We start from the raw sequence: 24359 nt of genomic DNA, 5'->3' as shown, positions 1-24359 counted from the left end.
CTGAGGACAGGGAGGAGGGGAAGAAACAAAGGCCTTTGTCTCTCTCTCTCTCTCTCTCTCTCTCTCTCTCTCTGTAGTGATAGGAGGGGCCAGGGTGGATGTGGAATTCCTTCCAGACACATGCACGCACATGTGTTTGCACACTCGCGCACACGTGCCCGCCCACACACTGACACACGGAACTCTGGGAAGGCGGTTGAGACCCACAGAGAGAGCTGTGCCTGTGCATGAAACTGTCCCACCCGGGTCCGAGAGCCTTCCAGGGAGAGGCCCAGACTCCGAAGGAGGTGCAGAGCTCCAGCCGAGGAGAGGCGAGCAGGACAGAGGATGGGAGGGAGCTGAGCGCAGAAAGCCAGAGAGAGGATTTAGAGGTGCAGAAGGAGAAGGGAGAAAAAAGAGCTCCCCCCGGCTCCCCAAGAAGGGCAGAGGAGGAGAGGGGATGAGTCTGAGCTGTTGCTTAGAGCCTCTCTCCCCCCTTATTTGGCGTCAGACTTGCTTTTGTTCAGGGCGACTAACCAAGCCAGGCCTGGCCCTTCCTACATCGGAGCTGAAGGTGTATTTCTGGAGTTCCCCAGTGTGTGGATGCCACACTTTTCCCCAAAAAACCTTCCATGGGGGACGCCTGGGTGGCTCAGTTGGTTAAGCAGCTGCCTTCGGCTCAGGTCATGATCCCAGCGTCCTGGGATCGAGTCCCACATCGGGCTCCTTGCTCGGCGGGGAGCCTGCTTCTCCCTCTGCCTCTGCCTGCCATTCTGTCTGCCTGTGCTCGCTCGCTCGCTCTCTCTCTCTCTGACAAATAAATAAAATCTTTTAAAAAAAAAACAAACAAAAACCTTCCATGGTATTTAGGTGGGAGTCGCTGGGCTTGAAGTGAAACAGGTTTCTTTACTGCGGGACTTGTCTGAGCCTTTACCGTTGACCTGTCTCCTTTGGGCCCTCGGGGGCTAACCACTGTGCCCCTCGTCTGCCACAGGTACACTCGTGCCTGCTGAGTGTGCGGGCCGGCAAAGACGGCTGGTTCCAGCTCTACAGCCCCGGAGGGGTGGCCTGCGACGATGATGGGGAGCTCTTCGCCAGCATGGTATGTGGGGCGGGACCCCTCACTGGGTGCAGCGGGCGGGCCCTGGGTTTTTCTCTACTGGTGAGGCCGGAGCTGCCCCAGTCCGGCAGTGGTGGCCAGCCTGGGAATTTCCAGGCTGCGTCGAAGCTGAAAATGTAGTAAGGTGACGGCCACAGGTGTCCCGTGCTGTCTCTCACCTGAGCGGGTGCCCAGCCAAGGGCTAGAAACTCCTGCTCTCACACAGTCCCGCTCAGCTCTGTGAGGAGGTGACGCTCACTGTCACTGCACCTCGCAGACAAGGTGCTGAAGCCCGAGGCGCTCCCCGCCCAAGCGCCCAGCGTCCTCAGGCCAGCTTGGTGTGGGCCCCTGAGGGCTTGGTGTGCACCGGGGTTCCAGAAGGCACTGCAGCCGCACGGGCTCTGCTGACAGAGGCCAAGGTCGGGATGGTTGTCTCAGCTTGGCGAGGAGTGACCTGGGGTCACCAAACCAGTAACTGCACCCCCGGCGACTTCCAGTACTTTCCTTGGGCCGGGCAGCTCATGTGCACTGTTTCTTCATCGTCAGCCTTTCCTCCGAAGCACGTCTGTGCTGAAGCAGACCTGGGAGTGCGGTGGCCCGCCCGAGGTCACACAGGCCCCCAGCCTCCACGTTCCTCCTTGACCCAAGCCCATGCTGTCCATATCCTTGTTGTGGACGCGGGCACCCGGCCAGGGCCTAGCACTCGAGCGGCTGTGGTTGGTCTTGTCTCTCTGCCGGGCCACCCGTCCGGCGGGCCAGCCGCTCACGGAGCTCTCTGCAGTGACAGCAGACCCCCGCTGCCTCTGGAGCCTTTCCTGAAAGGGACTTAATTTTTAGATCCCCTTCCTTACGCACGGGCCCTCTACTCCTCACCTGTGGCCTGACAGGCCCCTCTCGAGTGCCCTGTGCGTCCCTGGCCTCTGCCTGCCTGCACCCCCCACCTCTCACGAGGGCTCCCTGATGTCACAGCATCACCGTGGCAACAGCCAGCGGTCCCCCACCCCTCAATGCGGGGACTCAGTGTGCAAGAAAAGTCGGGGAGCTGGCAGCTTCCCTGCCCGAGAGATTGCGTCTGTGTGCCAGAGTTGTTAACGGCGGAGCGGAAAAAATATACATGGAAAGGGAAGCAGACAGCCCCTGGGATGGCAGCGCCTCGTTTCCATGGTGATGCAGGGTGCGGGAGAGGTCCCCTTGATCAGGCTGCTGTTTCCAACCAGGGAAGGGCATTTGCTGTCGCACAAAGTCTGGGGAGAGAGCACACGAAGTGTTTGGGCCCCCGGCCCTGGTGGTTGGGGTCCCCTGCCCTGGGGCGGTCATTTAGCAGCCCTTGGAGCTCCCAGAGGGTTTGGGAAGGGGGAGGCGGAGCTTCTGCCTTTCTCTGTCCTGCATGTGGTGGCAGTGTACCCCCAAATGCTAACCCCCGTCCCCCGCCCTGGCAACCCCCAGCCTACTTCCTGCTCCCAAGGCTGACGCTCCAGGTGCCTCACATGTGTGGAATCCTACTGGACTTGTCCTTTATGATCGACTTACTCAGCCCCGGGTCGTTGGGGTTCATCCGTGTTGGAGCATGTGTTTTCGGGGGGGTCTTCTGAATCCCCCTGCAGGGAGGGGTCTGATGATCATTTCAGATCTAGTGTCCGCGCAGGAGGTGGGCGGGCCTTCTGGTTTGGGAATCCTCCTGGCACCCCGGAAGCAGGCATCTCGGGCCATGGCGCCTTGGTGGCCCCTCCTCGTCACACAGGCCGTCTCTCCTCACAGGTGCACATCCTCATGGGCTCCTGTTACAAGACCAAAAAATTCCTGCTCTCCCTGGCGGAAAACAAGCTGGGCCCCTGCATGCTCCTGGCGCTGAGGGGGAACCAGACCATGGTGGAGGTAAGCAGCCGGCCTGCGCCCCCGGCATGGTGCCGTCCCGTCTGGGCCTTGGTCCTTGTGGACCGAGTGCCTTGCGGGGGCCCGGAGCTTCGGGCAGCTGGGAGCACAGCGGCCGACGAGGCAGGGGTAGCCGTGGCCCATGCTGAGCCTCGCGGGAGCATGTGGCCTCCCTCACACGACTTACCCTCTCGCTTGCTCTCCGTATTGACCCTATTGACCTTACGGACCTGAGGGATCAGCAGAGGTTTCTGTTCCGTTTTTCTGTTTCTGTAACAGACCAGCCCAGCTGGGCTTCAAACGATGATGCTCATGTGTTTGGCTCACGGATCTTGGGGTTACCGGGCTCGGCGGCCAGGCTCCTGCTCTGGTCTCTGGTGAGCAGGCCGGAGCACCGGGGACCCCAGGCCTCTCTCCACACCACAGCCTTCCCACTCACCAGGGAGCACGCCCCTGGCCCAGTCCCTCTCTGTCTCCTCCCAAAGTCCCCAGGAGCCCGAGGCCCCCAGAGCTGCTGTCCCAGGGCAGACAGGCAGACGCCGCATCGTCTTCCTCACGCACCTCCCGCGTCAGCCGGTGTCACTGGGCCACGTTCTGCCCGGGGCAAGCGCCAGCCCATAGTCAAGGGCTGGGGCTGAGAACACCGCTTAGCGGGAAGAACATCCCAAGGATTTGAGCCCCAGAGCTGCTTCCCTGCCAGTGAGCCTTGTGGTGAGATGTGGGGGCAAGGAGTTCCCCAGAAGGCGGGAGCAGAGTGTCCAGGCCAGGCCCTACGGCAGGAGGAGGTGTGGTGTGAGAACAGGGAGGAGGCCAGCATGGCTGAGTCGAGGGCAGAAGGTCAGGGGTCCGGGTGGATGCACCCGGAGAGCCCATGAGGCACTCAGAGGCCCTGGTAAGAATCTTGGAGGTTCGTCCCCGTGCTTGTGCCGGAGACCGGCAGGGATGGGGGGAGCCAGGAGGCAGGTGAGCCGTGCTGTGAAGACCTGGGCCAGGCAGGCTCTCCTTGGAAGGGGTGGAGTCACGGGAAAGGGAACTGGAGGCAGGGCGGCTTGCGTGTGAGGCCCGGGCCCCTGGGAAGGAGCGCTGGCAGCAGAGTGACCTGTGCAGTCGCCCGAAGCTCCAGGAGGCAGGATGTGCCCGGTGTCTCCCCCCAAACAACTCAGTGACCATGTCTTGAGCACCAGCCATGGGGGAGGCAAAGGGGGCGGGGGACTAGGGATGGAAAGACGTATCCTGTCTTTCGGGCTCTCTACCAACCCTTCAGGGCCTAGCGTGCATCCCTTCTTTGTGCGTTTGCCGAGGGCCTGCTCTGTGCTCAGCTGGGTGTGTGCGAATGTTTCCATTGTATGGATGGGAAGCTGTGGCTGGTGATTTGCCCAGTATCACACAGCCAGAAATGCAGAGAGGGGAGAGCATGGTTGCTCGTTTCTAGGATGATATTTTGGGGAGCGTAGAGCACGCCGAGCTTATCCGTCAGAACCCCGTCCCCCGGTCTGTGGGGCTGCTGGGCCAGGCTGAGGGTTTGGCCCCCTGTGCCTGTAGAGGGCAGCCCTGCCCGGAGTCTCGGACAGGCTGTAAGGTGCCTCCTGCTCCTCCCGGCAGATCCTGTGCCTGATGCTGGAGTACAACATCATTGACAACAACGACACCCAGCTGCAAATCATCTCGACCCTGGAGAGCACGGGTGTGGGCAAGCGCATGTACGAGCAGCTATGTGACCGGCAGCGGGAGCTCAAGGAGCTGGTAAGGCCACAGCCCGGCTCCGTGGCTCCAGAGCTGGGCTGGGCAGGGAGCTCTGCTTGGGTGCGCGGGGGCAGAGTGCAGGACCACCGCACCTGCATGGGCCGCTGTTGCAGTGAGTCCTCCTCCAGGCCCAGAGAAGTCGGGACCATACGTGCCACGTCCTCACCCCCAGAGTCCTGCACGCCAGTCACTGTCGCCCTCCCTGTATGTCACCCGTGTCCCTCAGGCCCTTCTTGAAGGGGGCCAGGGCTGGACTTCAGAGTGGCAGCGAACTCATGCCGCCGGCCCCTGCAGCCGCTGTCCCCCGGTGGCTGATGGGGAGGGTGTGTCAATATTCCAGCTCCCTCTCCGCGCAGACAGGACTACCTCCGAGACCGGACCCAGAGGCCCCAGTGGTAGCTATATGCTGACACTCCCCTCCTGATGTGGCTTCACTGTCTCCCTTCCCCTGCTGGTGTTTCTTGGCATCCCCTCTCTAATAAACCAACTGAGCCCCAACCTTGTCTCAGGGTCTGGCCCAAGACCAAGACCACCATGTTGCCTTCTACTGCCCTGAAATGAACCCGGCTCTGTGTGATGTCAGTGAGGACGGGGTGTGCAGGGGAGAGAACGGGTTGTAATCAGTCTGGTTTCTGTTGCAGCAAAGGAAAGGCGGGCCCACTAGGCTAACACTGCCCTCCAAGTCCACAGTGAGTTGGTTTCCTTCTTCTTCTGTGGGGCCAAGGGGAAGGAAGAAGGTGGTTAGGCCTCCGTGCTGGAGAGAAGCAGACAGTGTCTGGTGGAGGTGAACAAGGACAACGTAGTCCTTGACAGGCCACTTTTCCAGGAGGGATTTGGGTTGCCAGAAGCCAAGCACGGTAAAGATTATTATTGATACCGATGTTAATGTGTTACCCGTTAATAATAGTAATAGCTAACATCCAAGGAGTATTTAGGTACCAGTACTGGGTTATGAGTTCATTTTATCACTGTAATAATACTATGAAGTTGGTGCCTCTTTTTACCCCCATTTACGAGTCTCCATGGATCTTAGTCCCATCTCTCCTGCTGCCCCACTGTCCTTGGCATAAGACTTCTACTTCATGGTTCAAAAAGGCTGCTCCAACTCTAGCCATCATGTCTGCATTCAGACCAGCAGAAGGAGGAATAGCAAAGAACATGCCCCTTCCCTTTAAAGGCTTTCCTGAAAGTTCTAGTGGACACATCTCCCCCATACACCGTTGTCCAGGTTCAGCACGTGGCCACACCTGGCTGGGAGATTAGGGCAGCTGTGTGACCGCTAAAACTCAAGGATTCTGTCACTAAGGTGGAAGGGAGAATGGCTGTTCCTCTCGGTGACCTCGTGGTCTAGTACTCACACATGCACAGATCTACACAGGCCTCAGAGTTAGGGGGGACCTCGGTGATCGCAGGTGGGAGAGGGGCCCGAGCTGCTGCGGGGGAGGGTGAGTTGGCCAGGCGCACGTGGACGCACGCACACACGTGGGAGGGACGTGGCCTCAGAACACCCCAGTTGGTGATTCAGGCTGTGAGTCACGGTGCTGGAAGCTTCCTCCCTCCCCCATGGGGACATGGAAGCAGCCCTTCCCTCCCCGACAGCCCCTTCGATCCAAACACCCCCACACACACACCGAGCCACGACATCACCCCACCACCTGGAGATTTGTTGCCCCCAGTTATAGCTCTGTGCGAGGCAAGGGAGAGGGGTATGATGGGGTCTCAGGAGCTGCTGGCAGCCCGAGGCCTTTCCCGACATCCCACCTGCCCATGTGTTTGCAGGACGCCGACTTGGCTCGTTTGCTGAGCTCCGGCTCTTTCGGGAACCTGGAGAACCTCAGTCTGGCCTTCACCAACGTAACTAGTGCCTGCGCGGAGCACCTCATCAAACTGCCTTCTCTCAAGCAGCTCAACCTGTGGTCCACTCAGGTGCGCGCTGCCTGCCTGCTCCCTGCGCCGTGCTCCCTCCCGCCCCTGCACCCGCCTTCCTGCCCCCAGGCACCCCGACACTGCACCTGCTCTGCCCCCGACTCCCTGGCTGGCCTCTCCACAGCCCCTCCCCGCTCAGCACCCACTCCCATGGCCAGAGGAGGTCTAAGATTTCATGAATCCATTTTGCAGGTGGAGTTGCTGAGCCCCAGGGCAGGGATGTCCTGGGCAAAGTCTTAGAAGCCCTTTGAGGCAGGGGGGAGAGGTGGGCTGGTCTCAGCACCTGCCCGGGGAGTACGTGGCAGCCGGTGGGCCTCGTTGTAACAACAACCATAGCTCACAGCTGCTCGCTGCCCGTTCTCAGGATTGCTTGTGCTGTCGAGCCCCTCGCGTGGCAGGGCATGTGGTCCCCACACTGTCCCTGGGACGGGTAGGCACCCTCGTTTGACAGAAGAGAAACCTGGGTGTTCCTGGCAGACTGCTTTCCAGGCCCGTCCCGCCCCATCCCACCGGCCTGCCCGGGGAAAAGCTGCTGGCCCCCACTTGGAGCCATATACACTGGGTTCCCAGCCCTTCCTGACAGAGAGCAGGAGCCCTAGGGAGGCCCTTGCCCAGCCCACATCCCACCAGCAGAAACTGGACTCGAACCCAAGTCAAGAGAAACATTGTCTTTGGAGAGAAGCAAGGCAGCCCAGAACCCCTCTGGGGCTTGGAGGGTGGTGACTCCGTCCTTATCTGTGCACTGCTACCCCAGCCTCAAGGTCATTTCCCCAGGGGCCTGGGGGCGGCTGGTGGAGCGTCAAGGCTGAGAGGGTCTCTGCTCCACAGTTTGGAGACGCCGGCCTGCGGCTCCTGTCGGAACACCTCACCATGCTCCAGGTGCTGAACCTGTGTGAGACACCCGTCACCGACGCCGGCCTGCTGGCCCTCAGCTGTGAGTCCCGAGGGCGCGGCCGGGGTGGGCGGCCTGCAGCGGGCCTGCGGGCGAGCAAGCATTAGCACACCCCAGCTAAGCACAGACTGCCCCGTGCACTGTGCTGGGTGCTGGGATATAGTCTTCCATCCCCCAAGTGGTCGCTGAGCACCTGCAGTGTGCCAGGCACCGTTCTAGGTGCTAAGAACAGCACAGCAGGGGTAACATCCCTGCCCTCAGGGAGCTTATATTCTAGAAGCAAAAGGGAAAATGAGTACCCGTACCCTCCAGATACTTCAGATTCAAGAAAAGTGCTCTAGGACATTGCTGCCCAGCTGCCCTGACCAGTGGCGATAGCCACCACCTGGGGTTAGAGGCGCAGATTCTCAGGTCCTGCCCCAGACCTGCTGATTCAATTTTTTTTTTTTTTAAGATTCTATCTATTTATTCGACAGAGAGAGATCACAAGTAGGCAGAGAGGCAGGCAGAGAGAGAGAGAGAGGAAACAGGCTCCCTGCCAAGCAGAGAGCCCGATGTGGGACTCGATCCCGGGACCCCAAGATCATGACCCAAGCCGAAGGCAGCGGCTTAACCCACTGAGCCACCCAGGTGCCCCTGCTGATTCAATTTTAACAAGATGCCCAGGGGATTCCCTGCATTGTTGAAGTTTGAGAAACGTTGCCCTAATAGAAGGGGTGCCTTGGTGGCCAAGCCGGTTAAGCGTCCAACTCTTGATTCTGGCTCGGATCCTGATCTCATGAGTGGTGGGATCAATCCCCGCATCGGGCTCTGCCCTCAGCAGGGAGTCTGCTTGGGCTTCTCTCCCTTTGCCCCTCCCCCCACTTGCACACGTTCACACTCAGGGAGTCCAGGAATGCTGATTCCCATACCCCAACCCTTATCTCCTGGACTAAACTCTTGGGTGCTGAGCCTGGGAATTTGCACTTCCCTTTTCTGACCTGCTGGTTAAGATCAGGCGCCCTGTGTCTTGGCTGGGAGGAATCGAGGAAGGCTTCCCAGGGAGGTGACCGGATCTGGGTGGAAAAGAGACATATATAGGAAGTGGCCGAGGAGATGATATGCTGGGCAGTGGCCGTGGCTCCTGCGAGGTTGTTGGCAAACTCCATATGGCTTGGGAGGGGTGGGGACAGGAGGCAGGAGTCATGGAGGGCAGAAAAGATGAGGTTTGGAGACATTTCTCTACAAATGTGCTCCTTGGATACTGTCATTGGAGCCCCACAGTCGCTGGATCGGTGCCCCCAGGAAGGGGCAGAGCATCGCACCGCTGACGAGCGACTCCTGACCACACCGTAGTTTGAGACCTGCTTTCAAGAATTTGGGGTCTGGGGCAGCCCTGCCGGAGAGTTTGCAGAGTTCCCCTTGGGGACGGGCCAGGCCTGGTCACTGCGGCTGATCTGCGGTGTGGCAGGCAGGCGCTGGGGACACGTGGGGCACAGGCAGTGGAGGGAGTGAGAGAGACCAGAAGGGAGAGAGGCTCAGAGAGCAGGGAGAGAGCATAGGCGCAGACCAGCGCCCACCTGAAACTGACCTTCTGTCCTGGTGGCCCCTGGCCACGCCCCTGCAACGCCACTCGCCCCACCCCATTTGCTCGTCAGGGGCCTGGGCCACTGCAGTCCGTCCCCTGGCTTCTCTGCCCCATCCCTGCAGCTGCCCTGGGCGGGAGGGTCTCACTGATTCAGTGACGGCATCTCTCTGTCCTTGTACAGCCATGAAGAGTCTCTGCAGCTTGAATATGAACAGCACCAAGCTCTCGGCGGATACCTACGAAGATCTAAAGGTACTTCCTCCCTCTCTCCCTCCCTCCTTCCTTCTCTCCTCACTTCCCTCCATCCACCAGCATCTAGATACTGGCGCTTTGCCCTCATGAAGCTTATTCTCCGGCAGGAACGGCTGTTACTGCAGCAGATAAGGCAGTAAACGGAGTAAGGACAGGTTGAAAGAAGTGGTAATGAGGAGGCCAGCAGGCAGTGGGTCAGGTGGAAATAAGGAGGGCCTGTTTGGCATGTGATCCTCAAGGATGGTCCCTTTGAAGTGAAGCCACAGCAGCTGAGACCTAAAAGATAAGTCACAGATGCAAAGGGTGAGAGGAAAAGCAAGTGCAAAGGTCCTGAGGCAGAAAGTGTTGGCGTGAGCTGACTTTGTGGCAGATGTGCGTAGAGAGTAAGAGAAAACAGACTGGGGCCAGACTGAATAAGGCCTCATCAGTCACAGAAGGGCTCCGGATTTCATCCAAGTTCAGTAGAAAGCTTTCAGAGGCTCTAAACAGAGGAGTGAGTTATGCTCGTAAGCGCTTGTTCTGGCCGTTACCAGGAAAATGGATTTTTTTTGTGGGGGCGGGAGGTAGTGCAAGCAAGAGTAGAAACAGGAAGCACATTAATGGGGCTGGTGCCGTCACACAGATAAGAGCCTGGATGGCAGCCTGGGCTAGGTTGGCAAGATAACACTGGGAAAGGAAAAAGGATCTGAGTGGGGAAAGGCAGGGCACATTTTGTTTGTAAAACAGGTCTTAGGGATTGGAGAAGCTGGGCCTTCAGCAGCCTCCTGCCCCCGTCCCAGTGGGCCCAGTCCCATCTGCCCCAGCAGGCAGTGAGCGGGGCTGCAGGTAGCCAGTGCCAAGGACGGAAGGGCTGGGCCAGGTGGCCAGATGGTCCCGCCAGCCCACTGGTGCCTTCGCAGGCAGGAAGCCACTCAGAGGGAATCCTCCCCAGCAGGGGACCCCCCCCCAACCTCCCCCTCAGCCAGACCCATGGCTGCTGTCACAGCATCTACTGGGTACCAGGCCCACACTGGGGGCAGGGACTCCACAGTGCTTCTGGGTCTGTCCTATACCCTGGGCGGAAGCTCAGTCCTGGCAGGCGGATAAACAGTAACCCAGGCAGGACAGGGCTTGGGGACCAGCAGGGAGGACACAGGGGACAGCCAGCCCTGTTTAGTGGGACAGAAGGGCCTTCCCAAGAGTAGGGCTTAAGAAATGATTTTTGCCAGGCCGGCCAGAAGAGAGGGCTGTCCCAGGGGTCCTGAGGAGTGCGTGGAGAGGGGGTGGGGGTGGAGTCGGCCTCAGTGCCTGCCCCCGCCAACCTTGGTGAGGTCAGACCTCCCCCGGGGCTTGTCACAGGTGCAAGCTCCAGGGCATCCTGCCCAGTCCAGATGGGCATTTTTGCCCCACTGCCAAGGATTGCTATGCCCCTGAAAGCTGGAGGAGCCCAGAACCAGACACCAGGCAGCACAAGGGCATATGCAGTTGGGGAAAAGCCACTTCCACATATTCAAGAGACACGTGGTGCCCACTTGCGGATACTGGCCGGTGACGCCCCAGCCTCAGTAATGCAGGGATCGGACCAGCATGGGGGCGGCCCCCCTGCCTCTGGGGCCACCCAGATCACTGCCCCCTGCCCCCCGCACCGCCCGTGCGGGAGAACCTGGAACCACTTCCTTGTGTTGCCGTCTCCTGATTTTGTGAGGTTGGCTTAAAGGTTTTTTTTACAGTGCAGGGTGACCGCAGGCCCCTGTGTGTCCCCTCTGCCTGGGCAGCAGGGGGCCGTGAACTGGGCCCCAGGACAGAAGCACCGAGGAGCTGTGCGCGCCTGTGTACGCACGTGCAGTAGCAGCTCGCCCGGGCCGGGTACGCATGGGAGAGGGAAGGCAGGAGTGCAGAGAGGGGAGCCGTTAGCCCTCTCTGTGCAGGGCAGGCTCGTGGAGAAAAAGCTGCTGCTTATAAAGGAAGAGAGGAGCCGCGTCTGGGCTGCAGGGACGGAGAGCAGGAGGCGGCTCTGAGCCGTCTCTGAGCAGGTGAACTAGTCTTGTCGGATCTGACCGAGTGTCCTGCGGGGGAGACCCTCTGCCGCCCCCCAGTACCGGCCCTGACGGGGATCCGGTGGTCCTGGGATCCCGCTCCGTTCGCCTGCCCGACTGCTGGTAGTGACAGGATGTGAACAGCACAACGAGGGAAAGGGTCCCGCTCCCTGGAGCGCACCACTGTGTGTCGGGCAGGGCGGACTGTGTGTTCGCGGTTCCCGTCCTTAGCGCCGTCCTGGGAGCGGAGGACTGGGCCCCGTTCGTTGCACAGATGACACCTGAGGCTCCTGGAGGCTGGGGGCACAGCCCTGGGCCCTGCGGCCAGAAAGTGGTAGAGCTGAGCTCGTGCCCCAGGCTTCCTACCTACTCCAGAGCCGGGGACGCACAGCCGGTCAGAGGAGGGGGCCATGGAATCCCCGGCAGCTGTCGCCTGCGCCATACCCCCACGTACTGCGTTCTCCCCACAGTCACCCAGCTCTGAGCTCTGGGGAGCCCCCGCTGGCAAGGTGGGACCCCCCCAGCCACTGAGGCAGGGGAACCGGCCACCGCGGGGCCGGGTGCTGGAAGAGACCGGCTCCTTCTTGCCGCCCCACAGGCCAAGCTTCCCAATCTGAAGGAGGTGGACGTCCGCTACACGGAAGCCTGGTGAACTCCCGCCTCGGCCGGACGGCGTTTGCAGCTGCGACACACAACTCTTGACTAATAGCCGTAGAGCACCGGTCCTGGGGTCCTACCCCCAGCGTCCTGGCTGTGAGATAGATGGGGAGTCTTTCTGGGGGCGGAGGGCGGAGGGGGGAGGGGGTGGGGAGGGGGGCCGTGCGCACGCCCAGCCCCACCTAATTCTTTTAGCTTCATAATTGGAAACCTTGACCTGATCTAAAATGGACTTTGTAGCAACCAGAGGAGCATCAGCGGGTCGGGGGAGGGGGTGGGGTGGGCATGGGGGGCTTGGGGAGGGGGGACCCTTTGTGGATTTTCTTTGCCTTTGTGTTTAATGCTGTGTGGGAGAAGTCAACCCTGATGCCACCATCACACGACCCCGATGGGCCTCGAGGGCTGAGGAAGGACGCTTTCTTCCTCAGAGGCTCCACCGAGAACTCAGCCCCCTGCCATTGGGACAAGAAAACCCAGACATGTCATCCCACCATCCGTGTCCTCGCCATTGCTATGCAAAGTGATTCTTGTTGTACATAAGATTTAAATAATGCGCCTATTTAAGAAATGTTGACAAATTGCAGGTCTGGGACCTGCCTCTTATTTATGAAGTCTTTGACCCTCCCTCCCTCCCTCCTGCCCTCCCCCCCTGCCCGCCCCTGGCCTGTAGTACTGTACAAACCAGTCAGCTGTTGGGGTAGTGGTAGTATTATTGTTATTTTTTTAAAGGAAACCGACAAAAAAAAAAAAAACCTCCTTGGAAAATTAATTGCTTTTTCGTAATGAATTCTGTATGCTAATGCTCGGCCGTCCGTCTGCCCCCCCCCCCCCCCGCCACCGTGCATTTCCAAGTCCCGCGTGTCTCCAACTTCCTCACCGGTGCAAGTCAGGCTGGGGGAAGTGGGAGGTGGGGTCCCCACGTTGTAGTCTTGCTCCCGCCAGGCCCCCGCTTTCTCTCAGCCCCTTTAACCCGTGTGTGGGGGGGTGCTTGACCTGTGCTCCCAGCCCCCGCCCCGCAGAGCTCCCATCTCCCATGGCCTCGACCCTCCCCATCCCCACCGAGACTGTGGCCCGCGGCCTCCCTGCCATCCTGTGCTTCGCGTGGTCTCCTCATGCATGCCTGCTTCTTTGCATGGTCTCTTGGGAGAAGAGAGAGACGTCACCTCCACCAGCCTGACTGCCCGCCCTGCCCCCATGAATGTGACCACTGCGGCGCAGATACCCCTTCTGTCCCCACCCCGGTCCCGAAGACAAACCAACCTCCATTTCTTTTGTAAACAGTCTGGCTTTTTCTTAACAAGCCCTCACTGTACAGAACAGCCCTTTTATGGTTTACTTGGGGTCCCCTCTCCCCCCAAGCCCCCTTTTCTGTTGGTTTAGCACAAATACCGCCCCCCTCCGGCACCTCCAGACCTAACCCCCAGTCAATGTAATTGTTTTATATATATTTAATCTTATTCAATGGAAACCATGCTTTTGTCGTTTTATACTTTGCTAGGTAGACTTTATTACCCCCCGACTATGCCCTCATTTTTTTAAAAAAGGAAAAAAAAAAAAGAAATTGGGTTTCAGTCTTAATTCATTTTACGTGCCAGGTTTTATTTTGTGTGTGCGTGTGAGTGTGTTCTGTTTCGTGTTTTGTTTTGTTATGTTTTGTTTTCTGTTGTTGTTGTTTTCTGTTGTTTGGTTTTATTCTCTCCCCTCCGGTCCCATACTTTATAGCACTCTGGTGCAGGAAGAAGCAGAAGCAAAAAAAAAACAAAAAAACAAAAAAACAAAAAACAAAACAAAACAAAAAAAACTTTAAAAAACTTTGAAAAAGGAAAAAAAAAAAAAAAAAGAACCGAGACATGCCACCTTTTCCCTTCGCACTGTTGCTTTTCCTGATGGTTAATACTACTGTCACGTAGCTGTGTTCAGAGATGTGAAATACTTTCAGGCAAAAATAAACTGTAAGTGACTCATTGACATCTGGCCTTTCTGTGTGGCTTCGAGGGAGCCTTTCGGTGGGGATGGGAAGGGGATAAGACCCCGGCGGAAGTCAGGACTCCTGGGTGTCCCGGGCTCCTCACCCACGGCGCGGTTGACATGTGGGCCAAATCCCCCTGTGTCATGAGGTCACTCTGGGCATCCTAGGATGTTGTGCGGCGTCCCTGGCCTCCGCTGGCCACCCCCAGTCCTCACAACCAGAAAACCCCCAGGGGACAAGACTCATACGTCCAGGGAAACCCCAGGCAGCCATTGTGTGCCTCAGGGTCCCTAGGGCAGCTCTAGTCTAGAACTTCTAGGACCCCTGTGCCTTTCCTTCACCTGGGGGTCTCAGGAAATGCCAGTTCTGATTTCCAGGGTCTCGGTGGGGCCCTCCTAGGACCTCTGGGCAGCAGAGAGGCTGCCGGTTTATGGACGCTCTTCTGAGTTCAACAGCCTAGAACCATCCATCCAGCTGCCCTGGCACCCACATGTCTCCCCAAGAGGGGTTCAGTGCATCCTGGGAGCTTTATTTCCACCCCTCTCCCAAGTCCTTTGCTGTCCAGTGTTTTCTCACTAAGACCCCAGCCCAGTGGCCCCATCGCTCACCCCGCCCCATGTCCAGGCCATCGCCAGCCCTCAGAAGCGACTCCTTACCCAACTGTACGCCCACCTCCTTCACCCAAAGCCAGCCCCTCGTCTCTCTCCGGAAGACTGGAGCGGCACCCTCCCCGTCTCCCGGGGTCCACTCTATACCCCCTTCCGACCCTTGCTGCCCACCCTGCCTCTCCCCATCCTTGCTCCCCGTTCCTGCCCTCCTTGCTTCCAGAGGCCTCTGTACACCCATCGAGGGGACAGCCCAAGAACGTGATGGGGTATCCGCTGTTTCACCTCCGGCCACACCGGGAAAGCAGGTGCCATGGGCAAGGATCCGGAGGGCCCTGCCTTCGTGACGGCCAGCCCTGGCGGAGACCCGTGTGTGCGTGCAGACATGTGTGCAAGGCACTCACTGCCGCCTTCTCGGTCACTGATCCTTGCCGCCCCGGGGAGGGCCTGGCTCACCCCAGTGCACATAACTACCAAATGCAAGAAGGCGGGGGGGGGGCACTGCCAGCCATCCTGTTCTCAGACCTCCTCCTCACTCCGTTCTGCATCACCTGGGATCCCCTGCCCCGGCTTCTCGGGGACCCTGGGGAATGCAGGCTACGCAGGGCAGGTCGGGAGGCCGGAAGAGAGATGTCAAGGTGCTTCTTCCTCCGGGCATCACAGCTTCACGGTATCGTTCCTCCACTCCTCTGGCTCAGGGAGTTACACCATTGTCAGCCCAGGCCTCGGCCTCGTCAGACCTGCCTGCTCCGGCCAGCTCGGGAGCCTCACACCCTTTGACCTCCACCTGCCCTGCAGCAGGCCCCAAGTCCGGTCATTGCCCTCCCCAGGGCATGCCTGAGCCTCACTGTGTCTTCCCTTTTAAGCCCGTGGCTGAAGACACGTGTTCTCTCACGCCTCGGGAGACCTGAAGTCCTCAAAGTCAGGATGTCGGCAGGATCGCACTCTTTCCTTATCTCTTCCAGCTTCCGGGGCCTCCGGGCATTCCTGGTCGTGGCTCCGCTCCCCCAGCCTCTCGGCCTTTCTCACCCCAACCCCCACTCCTGCGTCTATTTACCCTCTGCTTTTTCTTACCGACACTGCTGCCGCTGGATGTAGGGCCCACCTGGGTGACCTAGGATGACCTCATGGACAGGTCGGTAACGGGATCATCTCGGCAAAGACTCCTTTTCCAAATAAGGTCATGGTCATATGTTCCAGGTGCAAGCATCTCCTGGACCCCAGCACTGGAGGGCAAAGATGGGAGTAAGAAGAGCCCGGGTACGTTGTTCCATTGTTCACACTTCCAAGTCTGGGATTCGTCCTGCAGGCTCCGAACGATAGGGAGATTGCAATTATCCACCCGCTTTCTAATGAAACACTTAGGTAGCCCCTACTGTGTCCTACTATGACCCTTCTTGCCTGATAGGGAAGTGGAGGCCAGGAGAAGCTGGGACTCTTGGTCAAGGTCGCACAGGGAGCAGGGCCCTGGGGGGAACATCTCCGCACTGCTGCCTGGTGGGTGGATAGGGCTGGGACCACGGCAGGGACCATGTCGAGAAACAGATCCAAGAGGAGCTCAGGAGTCAAACGGCAGGACTTGGGACTGGTACAGAGGGAAGGCCGGCAAGGAGTCAAGGATCCAGTTCCGTTTCTCGGCTGATTCAGTTCAGTTTCTCGGCTGATTCCCCATGTCAGGCTTCGAAGGGCCTAGACTTAGCGGTTCTTGAGGACAAGTGGGGCTGGTATGTCTCCCTCCTAGTGGGCTCTGAGGCCTGCTTTCCCTGGGGGCGCCTCCCTATACGGTCACCAGGTACGTCTGCTCTAGCCAAGCTGGAAGGAGTCTACAGCTGGGGACCCCAGATCCGCTTGCACCCGTGTTCGGAGCTGCAGGTGGCCCCTGACGGGAGGTCTCCTACGTGGCCAGCAGGCGTGGAACTTGGTTCGCCCTCTTTGGAAAGCGTTTCAGCTAGAGCTAAAGCGAAGCTCCTGCCCGACCCTGGGCATATGCCCCACCAACCCGCTCCTGGGCGTACGCCCCAGTGAACCAAGTGCTGGTGTCCACCAAGAGACGCAAGCGAGAACACTTCCAGCAGAATTCTTCATAACCGCCGAGGAGCTGGAAGCCGCCCAAATACCCACTGAGAGGAGAGGTAACAAAGCAGGGGGGTCACGTGGCGGGACTGCGCAGCTGTCCCCATCAATAGGAGAATAAATAGACACAGTGACACAGTCCTACGATGGAATTCTGCAGAAAAGGACAAAAGAGCCAACTGCCGCTACCCACGGTGAAGCGAATCAATTGGACAGACGTTCCGTGTGTGCGGGGAGCCAGACATCAGTGAGGGTTTGCCACCGGATCCTGTTCACGTGAGTTCATGCACACGTACCAGGCATCTGTGATTATGGAGGTCAAACGGAGGTTGTTGGTAGCCCAGGGACGGGACGTGCTATTGACTGGGAAGGTAGGAGGGAGCTTTCTGGGGTGATGAAAATGCCCGGCTTCTCGATCTGCAGTCACACGGGTGTTTAAACGCTCATGGAGCTCCACATTTCAGATCGGTGTCATTTACTGCACAGGTGACACCTGGCGGGTTCAGTACGTTAAGCCTCTGTCTTTGGCTCAGGTCACAATCCCAGGGACCTGGATCTAGCCGCGGGTCCTCCCTCGGGCTCCCCACTCCGTGGGGAGTCTGCTTCTCCCTCGGCCGCACTCATGAGCTCGCTCTCTCTCTCTTCTCTCTCTCAAGTACAGTTTTTTTAAAAAGTAGCATCAAGTGGACACAACCCAAATGTCCCTGACCAGGTAATAAATATGGTAAATCCAGACAACGGACTATTATCTACCTGCAAGAAGGAATGCACTATAGATAGTCATTCCAACACGGATGAATCGTGAAAACCTGATGCTGGGGGAAGGAACCCAGACACAAAAGACCACCTATTGTTTTGTTCCATTTATAGGAAATATCCAAAATAGGCAGACCTATGGAGAGGGAAAACAGACTGGTATTTACTGGGGACTAGGAAGCAACCGCTTAATGGCAATGGGGTTTTGTTTGGTGGTGATGAAAATTTTTTGCAACGAGAGAGGTGGTGATCACACAAGACGTAATTGTTCGAAATGCCTCTTTAAAATGGTTCATGTTGCATGAATTTTGCCTTTAAAATGGTGCGTGTTGCGTGAATTTTGACTTTGTTTTGAAAAACGACATCCAAAAAGCAGATTTTAGAGGAAAGCTGGCTGCTGCTCCTCTCTGCTGGGTCTGGACCTCGGAGGGAGAGGGGTGCCAATGCCACTGTGACTTCTAGCCAAGCCGTACTTGCCCATCCTCACCAAGTCACCTCCCGGTGGAGCTTTGTCCCCTCCTCAAACACTCTACTGCCATCTGCTGGAAAATTGTCTTTATACATACACAAACGCCCTTAAATGTGGCATGCTTGTTCCATGCACAACCCGCGCAGCTGTATAGAGCGGGACATCTGACTTGGCTTTATTTTTCAGTGTAGCTCTTCAGCTTTCGATAGGGCCTTGAAAACCTCCATGCTGCCCTCCTGCCCCCTCACCACCCCACCCATGCCCTCTCTAATGCCGAGTAAGGTTAGCCCGAGCCACCTTCTCAGATTTGGCAGGGACATGCGGCCATGTGGTTCCTGATCCCCTCATCCCTGCCCTTCAGACTCACCTCTAGAGACAAAAGCTTCCCCAGAGCACCTGTGTTCATCTCCACAGCAGCGGGAGGCTGAGGACCGCAGAGAAGGTCTCCACCAAGCCCCTGGCAATAGGCCTCTTGGCTGTTTGTGCTTCCTCTCCATGTAATGGTAGGAACAACAAGCTGTTCCTCGAGAACACCAGGCTGTGTCTCTTCTCCAGTGTGCCAGGGAGGAGAAGGGGCTGCCGGATCCCGTGGGAAAGAGGCTCAGGAAACGGGGCACCAGAATCTCTGGGTACGGAGCACAGGGTATCTGTCCACTGTGGCAGCTCCTCTCTGGCACCCGCCCCCAACCGTGGCCACAGGAGAGGTGGGAAGTGGGTCAATGATTCTCTCATGGGTTTTCGTTTTGTTTGTTTTGTTTTTATGGGTGGCCATGCCTCGCAAGCCTCTCGTACCCCTGGAGTTCCCATGGTATCCATCATGGGCCTGGAGTTGGGGACTATCTCCCCTGGTGTTGGCGGCTCAAGACAAGCCGTGTCTTAGAGAAGTAGGATACAAGCCACATATATAATATAAAATGTCGTAGTAGCCACAGTTTTTAAAGAAACGGGCAAAATCAATTTTAACAATATATTTTCCTTAACCTAACAGACCCCAAATAACATTTCAACAGGTAATTAATATAAAACTTACTGAGATATTTCACATTCTTTTTTTTTTTTTTTTTGTACAAAGTCTTCTGTGTGTCTTTCATTTCCAGCACCTCTCCGTTGGGACCAGTCACACACATCTCAAGCACTCCACAGCAGCCATATCTGGCTCTCCTACAGACAGCACGGTTCTAGAACTTCCATAAACCCAGAGCACGTGAAGTGGAGAACAGCATGCATCCAGGACTTGAAATAGCCTAACGCAGGGAGAACATGGTTCCGGCTTGGATGCGTGGACGGAGAGGAGGCCTCAGAGCTGCCTGTGAGCGACCCCGGGAGGGAAGGTCTCTCAGGTGCCCAGCCTGGGGGGAGGCCCTTACAGAACTGACCTGCAGAGCTGCGGGGTTCAAGGGTCCAGCCCCCAGTCCCTCCGGTAAGCAAGTTCCTGTTCACTTTAACTGATTTTTTGAAAAAAAGGTAGTATATTCATTTAGGAGAGAAAGCTTGGTAGACATCCACGGAGAAAGTCCACTAACAGCTGCTCAGGGCCAAGGGGCTGGGCGGACAGGCAGGGGCCCTGCTTTCATTTTGGAGTGATGAAAACGTTCTCCTTCCTGTGGTGAAGCCGGCACAATGCTGCACGTACACTAAAATCCCCCGCTGTCCTCTGTGCTTGAGTGGGTTGTGTGGTCAGTGAATTATATCTCAAGTAGGCTTTTTTTTTTTTCCAATTTATTTATTTGAGAGAAGGAAAAGAACAGGGGGAGGGGCAGAGGGAGAGAGGCAAATTGGAGCAGACTTCCCAGGGGGCCTGGAACCCCAGGCCAGGCTGGATCCCACTACCCAGAGATCCTGATCAGAGCCCTAATTTAGAGCTGGTGAGCCACCCAGGCGCCCCTCAATAAGGCTATTTCTTTTTAATGTATAGAACACCTACTGGGTGCCAGGCACGCTGCAGACTCGAGTAAATAAAGCAAAGGCCATTTTCCACCCCCCCCGCAGTCTGGGGAAGGAGGCAGCCCCCAGACAACCCCACAAGCCATGTCATGACTGCGGCCGAGGGAGCTGCAGGGAGGGGCGGGCTGCTGCAACGGGCGCCTCCGAGAGGGGGCAGCACCGAGCTAAGGTGCCCCGACCTTGAAGAGCCCCAGAGGACCCGCGCGCCAGGCAGGTGGAGCCAGGCAGTGGGAAGAGCGGGCGCGGAGGCCCAGAGGCAGGGCGTGGCAGGGGCGAGGCAGAGACTCGAAGACGGGAGGAGGAGGACGTGGGGGCCTGAGCTGCAGGAGAGAGCGGCAGGGGGCGCAGGCAGAGCGGTGGGGAAGGGGTGCGTGATGCTTTGAGAGTTGTTCGAGTGCGCACCACCCCCCTCTACGGAGGAGTGGGCGGGAGGCAGGCGGCCGGGAGTCCGCGAGGGCGGAGGAGGGGGTCGCCGCAGCCCGCCTCCCGCGTTCCTCTCCGCAGGCCGCTCTCCGGGGCGGGGCTGCTCGCGGACGGAACAGGAAGTCGGGTCTGCCCAGCGAGCGGCCCGCGGAGAGCCCCAGGAGGACCAAGGGGCGGGCGGGCAGGTGGGACGCGGCGGGCCGGGCTCACACCTGTCGGCCCGTGGCGGCGCGGACCGGCCGGGTCAGAAGGCGGGGTGGCGGCGCCCACGCCCCTGCGGCCCCAGCTGCTGCCGAGCCCGGCTGGGGCCGCGCCAGGCCGGCGGGTGGGGGCGGGAGGGGGCGCGCCCGGCCTCGGGCCCGTGACGTCAACGTTGCCATGGAGACCCCGGCTTTCCCCGCGCACGCCCTGCAGCTGCGGCGGACCCCGGGGCTGGGGAGGCGTCCGCGGGGCTGAGGGGAGCGGGAGGAACGCGCCCGCGTCGTGCAGCTCTGCCCCGGAGCGCGGCCCAGCGACACCCCGAGGGGTCCTGCCCCCCCGCAGCCTGCGCCCACCCCTGTCGCCCAGACGCGGCTCCTTTCGTGCGGGCTGGGAGACGCTTTGGCTTAAAAGAGCGCGGGGTCCCCCGCGGCCCTCCCCACAGTAACAGACCGAAGGGGCTTGCTCCGTCCGTCCCGTCGACCTACCCACCCCCCCAATCCTGGCTCCAGGGTTTCGTGTCCACGAACCCCTTCCTTCCCAGAGCATGTAGCGAGGCCCGTAGTGAGGCCGTCCTGGGGCCCTGCGGGTGCCCAGCGCCTGGCCCACTCCTGCGGCCCCCAGCACGACCCCGCGAGGGAGAAGCGGCGATCTGTCCCCGCCGCCCCGAGGAGCGCACTAGGCAGTGGGGTTCTCTTTGTCTCTCCACCGTGCTCAGGCCCATCTTCCCTTCCAGATTCTTAAAGACACCTTCAGGAACACAATGTCCAGGCAAGTTGACTTCAGGTTCACCTCCGGATTCTCCCTCATTTCAGGCCTCTTCATTCTTCCCACTTCTGAGGGGGACAGCCGGGATGAAGGTGGAAAGGGACGCCTGTCCTGGACTTGGCAGGTGTTGCCCTTGTCGCTGTGTGCTCACTGCTGCTTCTCCACCTGGTCACGGGGGTGCTCACGCTGTGGCCCCGGTGTGTGCACTTGGCAGGACTGGGTGGAGTGGGAGTGAGGGTCCCTGCCACAAGGTCCCCCCAGGTCCCGCCCCAAGTTGCTAGTCACCTACCTCCAGCTGCTGCTGATGTAGGGAAGAGGGTGTTAGGGTTCGACACCGATGGCCAAGGAAGAATTTTTGAGAGATGTCTTTGGTGCAAAAAGGTGATTTTATTAAAGCATGGGGACAGGGCCCTGGGGCAGGAAGAGCCACACTGGGGTCATGAGGCATGGCCCATTATAGACTTCCAAGTGGGAAGGGGATTAGGAATAGCAGAGGTTTCTAAGGAATTTTGGAAGCAAGCTTTCCAGGACCTTGAGGGGCTAGCTGTTGTGGGAAAAGGTCATTTATTACCATCTGATAAAACCTTAGTCAGGAGACCCTTCAGATGCCTATGGGTGAGCCAAGGAGGGGTGGGGGGGTGGTGATTGCCAAAACATATCTTGGGGGTTTAGAGATAAAGGAAGCATCCAAAGGAACTTTTTTATGTTAAAGTAGATTTATAGGATCCTGGTTGCGGTGGTGGGGAGGGGTTACACTCGGATTGCCTTTTGCCCTTAGCAGTGCATAAAGACCAGACCCCTCCCTTGGGGAGTCTGTGTTCTGGAGAAGTCCGGTAAGAAACAGAATTAATAAGAAAAAGGATGTAGTGTCTTAAAAGGATAGATGTGATGGGAAGAAAGCCCAAAAAGGGGATGGAGAGAATAGAGGAAATGTGCCCCAGGAAGGCGTCAGTGAGAAGGGGAAATTTGGGTAAAGACCTGAAGGAGGAGAGGGAGGATCCAAGAGATATTTGCGGGGAAGAGCATTCCAGGCAGGGAGAACAGCCAGTGCAAAGGCCCTGAGGTCAAAGCAGGTAAGGAGTATGAGAGGAAGAGGAGATGATGCAGCCAGAGCAGAGTGAGCAAAGCCGAGAGGAGAGGAGGGGACTGTCTCCTGAGTCAGCTGCCTGCTGCGTGGAGGCCGTGGGTTTTACTGATACTCTGCACTCTTGTCCTCACAGATGAGCAGGCATGCTTCCGTACCTGCCGCCAGTGGCCCCTGGCTGAGCGCCCTCCTGTGCACCGTGTCCTCTCAGCTCCCAGATACCCTCATTATTCCCACTTTGTAGATGAGAAAACTGAGGGATGAGGTAGGATTCATCTGGAAAAAGGTATGTGTCGGGGGAGGGCCTGGGCCTCTCTAATGTTCTCAGGGAGGAGACCATGAGGCCTGTCATAAGAAAGAAACCGGCTTTTCTGTGGCTGTTCCACTCGGCCTCCAGGAGAGCCCAAATCTTGGGGTCACAGGCTCCTCCAGAGTGGGGCAGGAGGCTCTCTTGTCCCCAGTCTTCCTTCCCTAGGCTGATGGCCCTCAGTCACCGCCAGCAGCCGTAGAATTGGCACCCCCCGGTGTGGGGGTGGTCCGTTGAGAGACAGAACCAGGTTTTTCCTGCGGGGCAGGCCTAAAGGATTGTGGGAGGACTCGGGGTGGTTCTCAGCAGTACAAAAGGAGACTGGCTGGGCTTCCGGTAGGAAACCGACTTCCACCTTTGAGGGAGGGGGCCAGCCTCCTGACCAACCCCCTTAGTCCCTTGTCCTGTCTCGGCAAGTCCCATAGAATTGAGGTCTAGAAAATGTTTCCTCACCTGTGCGACAGATTTTTCATGGGTCTGTTTGTCCTGTGAGGAGCGGTGGAGGGGCAGCTGGCTGGCTGGGTGGGTGAGGAAGTGATGAATGAAGGACCAGATGGGGGATGGATTCGTGGCTGGACGGACAGATACGCAAGGAGATGGGTAGTTGAGTCGGTGGTGGCTGAATGGGTGGCCGTGGAAAGGATGAGTGGATGGTTTAGTGACTCATGAGTGGGTGTATTAAGTATCTTCTACAGTGTAAAAAATCACCCCAAAAGGTAGTGGCTTGGAACAACAAATAGGCATCTCACTGTTTCTGTGGGGCGGGAACTCAGGAGGGGCTCGGCGGGGTGGTTCTCACTCAGGGCTCCCACGCGGCTGCCATCGGGACAGCAGCCGCGGTCTTGGTCTCATCTGAAGGCATCCCGGGCTGGAGGGCCCACTTCTGCGATGGCGTCCCACACTGCACTTGGCCGAAGGCCTCAGTTTCTCCTCCACTGGTTCTCCGGAAGCCTACTTAAGTGTTCTCATGACGTGGCTCTTTCTACAGTGAGTGATCAGAGAGCGACCAAAGCCAAAACTATGGGGACCTTTATCACTAAGGTCTCTGATGTCAGCAAGTCAACTGACATCAGCCCACGCTCAGGGGAGGCAAATCAGGACCCATCGCTGGAAGGAAGAGCATCAGAGAATTTGTGGACAGATTTTTAAAACTGTGGCAACAGATAAAGGGATGGTGTACCCACTGTTCTTCCGTGACGCTGGGATCTTAGCATGATCTCAGCCCACGGCCCGCTTGTGAAATTCACCTGGGACGCTTCTAGATGCTCTCCGAGCCAGGGCGCCAACCCCAGGCCCTCTGAAGGACTTGCTCAGAGCAGAGACTGGACATTTGTGGGTTCGTTTTGTGGAAAGATCTTAAACTGTAGCCGTAACATTTCTGTTTCCACCGCATTTTGTTACTGTAAAACATGCACATTGTAAAACAGACCGTTTTAGCCGCTTTCGAAGGTGTGGCTCTGTGGCAATGGGTTTGTTCAGGTGGTGGGCCCCTCCCCTCCAGAAATGTTCATTTTCTGAAACCAAAGCCCTACCTGTTCAACCCCCACTCCCCATTCCTCCCTGCCCAGCCCACAGCGAGGCCATGTTCCGTCTCTCCGAGTTCCCCCCCGCTCTAGACCCAGTGGAGTGGAACCCCGGGGCCTCGGGCTTGATTGACTGACTTAGCACAGTGACGTCGTGATCTCAGCCCACGTCAGAGCTTCATTGCTGTTGCAGCTGAATCACCTTCCATTGTCCGAATGGACCCCGTTTTGTTTATGC

The 24359-nt window shown here is 58.1% G+C and overlaps 1 protein-coding gene and 1 long non-coding RNA gene across 3 annotated transcripts in view; both read left to right on the top strand.

The window, feature by feature from the left end:
• Positions 1-12151, top strand: part of LOC122911200 (c-Maf inducing protein) — a 220256-nt gene extending 208105 nt beyond the window's left edge. Inside the window, exons 14-21 of the mRNA XM_044255667.1 lie at positions 974-1081; positions 2837-2953; positions 4553-4693; positions 5335-5382; positions 6473-6619; positions 7448-7553; positions 9260-9330; positions 11944-12151. Of these exons, the coding sequence (XP_044111602.1) occupies positions 974-1081; positions 2837-2953; positions 4553-4693; positions 5335-5382; positions 6473-6619; positions 7448-7553; positions 9260-9330; positions 11944-11997 (792 nt within the window). The 3' untranslated portion in view covers positions 11998-12151. The remainder of the gene's footprint in view (positions 1-973; positions 1082-2836; positions 2954-4552; positions 4694-5334; positions 5383-6472; positions 6620-7447; positions 7554-9259; positions 9331-11943) is intronic.
• An 8218-nt stretch (positions 12152-20369) lies between these two features.
• On the top strand, positions 20370-24040 carry LOC122913736. Of its 2 annotated transcripts, XR_006385727.1 has the most exons (4): positions 20370-20426; positions 21255-21404; positions 22428-22577; positions 23430-24040. It is a non-coding gene; the product is annotated as an uncharacterized LOC122913736 (long non-coding RNA). The 2 variants fall into 2 exon arrangements; XR_006385728.1 differs by lacking the exon at positions 20370-20426 and having other exon boundaries at positions 21303-21331.
• Positions 24041-24359: the final 319 nt, after the last annotated feature.

Source organism: Neovison vison, chromosome 7 (assembly GCF_020171115.1).
Source record: "Neovison vison isolate M4711 chromosome 7, ASM_NN_V1, whole genome shotgun sequence".
NCBI lineage: Eukaryota > Metazoa > Chordata > Mammalia > Carnivora > Mustelidae > Neogale > Neogale vison.
Note: the sequence above shows the minus strand (reverse complement) of the source record. Positions and strands in the feature narration are given on the sequence as shown.